At 47.5% G+C, this 2,303-nt stretch overlaps 1 protein-coding gene across 1 annotated transcript; it reads right to left on the bottom strand.

Moving 5' to 3' along the window:
- Positions 1 to 1,208: 1,208 nt before the first annotated feature.
- Positions 1,209 to 1,850, bottom strand: UCRPA7_6660 (putative extracellular conserved serine-rich protein; the record flags this gene model as incomplete). The annotated part of the gene is made up of 3 exons (XM_007919195.1): positions 1,209 to 1,360; positions 1,419 to 1,721; positions 1,799 to 1,850. The coding sequence occupies 3 exons, from the start codon at positions 1,848 to 1,850 to the stop codon at positions 1,209 to 1,211; spliced, it is 507 nt and encodes a 168-aa protein (XP_007917386.1).
- Between the last annotated feature and the right edge of the window lie 453 nt (positions 1,851 to 2,303).

Genomic DNA, 2,303 nt, shown 5'->3' with positions numbered 1-2,303 from the left:
GACTACTCGTTCCACATACTATGCCAGCAATCTCACAGCGATCCTGCAGAACTTTAATATCATGGACGAAGCCAGTCGAGGCGTGCTCCTTAATCCTATCGACTACGCATCCACCAATCTCGCAGAAACACCACAAGGCACGCGCGTGCTTTACAACACTGCCTCAGTTGTTATTTTTACTTTGATGCAATTCTTCTTCGTCCTAGCCACAAACGGAATTGCCAACGGTTTCCAAATTTATGTGAACGTCCCCGCGAAAAAAATCATTGTTATCCGGCTGGCCTTTTCCATAACATATACCTTTGTTGGCGCACTCCTGTCGGTAGCGTACATTTGGGCTTTCAAAGAAGACTGGTCTGTTGGCGTTGTACAACTACTAGAGACATGGATGATCCTTTGGGTTGTCATGCACATCAATTACTTGGTTCTTGATGCTGTGGCAGCGACACTGCCCATGCCCTTCATTCCTTTCTTCACCTTTACCTGGATCATACTGAATATTACCAGTACAGTCATGCCTTTTGACATAAGCGTGGGCTTTTATAGAATTGGATACATCTTTCCGGCCCATAGCCTTTGGGAAATTCTCATTCAAATCTGGTCCAAAGGCTGCTATAATCGGCTGAGTCGAGCCTTGCCCATCATTTTTGCGTGGGAATTATCGAGTTTCTGCTTAGATACAATGGCACAGTGGAGAAAAGCTCGTCTTGCTGTCCAGGCCGATGTTTTAGAGGGCGTGCACTCAGCATCACAGGTGTCGCAGACACCTAAGGTGGAGGGAGACCGAGACATCCCGAGTGATGGTCGCTAGGCAGCGCTTCAGCGGATCCTTCAAACTTCATTTGAAGCAGCGTTCAAGTGGCGATAGGACACGTTAAGCACTTGTTTGTAACAACCTGGCGATCCCTTAGAAGGACACCAAATGTTACAGATTGACCGTTATACACCGAATGCAAAAAGGCGCCTTATCATGTTTGTGCCAGTCTATGACGTTGAAACCTGCGCGCTCAAATAAAAGGATTTGCCATTAATTATGATTATCCAGAGAAACGGTGACGATCTACAGAAGTTTACGCCGAGCCTGTACAGACTTATTGCCGCTCTTACAAAACGCCGTGCTGATGAACATGATTTCTGAAAGACTCCTCAACGTTTCAATCCATTTGTGCCTCTGTAAACATGCGCATAGAACAGTCTAGCATTCGTGCTTAGATCAGCATCAAAAGCGCACCGATGATTCCACCAGCTACACCGAAGGTGGGACCATTGGCGACCGCCGCATTGGTTCCGGATGTTGTGCTTGCAGCAGCCTGTGAGTTCGTTGCGGTAGGCCCAGACGATGTGGTGGTAGTAGGAGCAACTATAATAAAGGTCAGATTATCTATGTCAAGCCTCGTTCAAAGGGCACATTTGCTTACCCCCTGATTTTGTGACCGCAAACTCTTGGGATTGTGCTACAATGCCGGAATTCGTCTTTTCGTTTCCGAGAAAGTTGATTTGGTACTTTGTACCCACAGGAGCCACGAAGTTTGAGAACGAGTATGAATTATCCGATGTCTTAACAGAATCGGCGATAGTCAACTGACTTGGCGGCGAGGACGAGTGGTCTACCAGGACAATCTCGAATGAGTCGGGATCTGTGTCTACCGAGCTCCACTTGATAGTATTGGTCTTGGAAAAGTCGAGTTTGTCGTTGAGGGTCGGTTCGGTGATCTGGAGAGCTAATTACGAACCGTCTAGTCAGCGATGATTCGACAACATAGGGAATGAATTGGTTCTTGGTATCTATTTGACTTACCAGATGCCGCTGCAAGAAAGCTGGCAAAAGCTAGAGCAGTTTTGTACATCATTTTGATTAAGGAAAGGATAACAGTGACGAACGCGATCAATGGTAAAGACAAATAGCAAGACTTGGGTAACGACAGCAAAACGACAGGAAAATGTTGAACTGATGCTTCATATACAAATTTGACCCGTCTGGTAATCCAGCCCATGTCAGCGCTAATCACCATGGCGTACGGCGTCGAACGAGAAATCAAAGCCAACAAAGGTCATGGCGGGCTGAGCCTCTGCCCCCTAAGCCGCAGTGGCTTACTATGCAGTCTATCCATCAGAAGCGAGGCCACACATAAGCACGAGCAGCAACGGTCCCGCCGTTCAGCTAATTAGAGTTGTTGCTCAGATCCATGTTTAGCGTGGCCCTGCGGCCGCTTGAGGCTTGTTATCTTGTGGGCTTGCCTGCGCCAAGCTTGTGTCAGCTTACCGTTATGCTGCTGGCTGCAGAGAGCTGAAATCTACACACC

The sequence above is a fragment of the Phaeoacremonium minimum genome (assembly GCF_000392275.1).
Source record: "Phaeoacremonium minimum UCRPA7 unplaced genomic scaffold PA7_03_scaffold_481, whole genome shotgun sequence".
Lineage (NCBI taxonomy): Eukaryota > Fungi > Ascomycota > Sordariomycetes > Togniniales > Togniniaceae > Phaeoacremonium > Phaeoacremonium minimum.
This window is presented reverse-complemented; position numbering and strand designations above follow the sequence as displayed.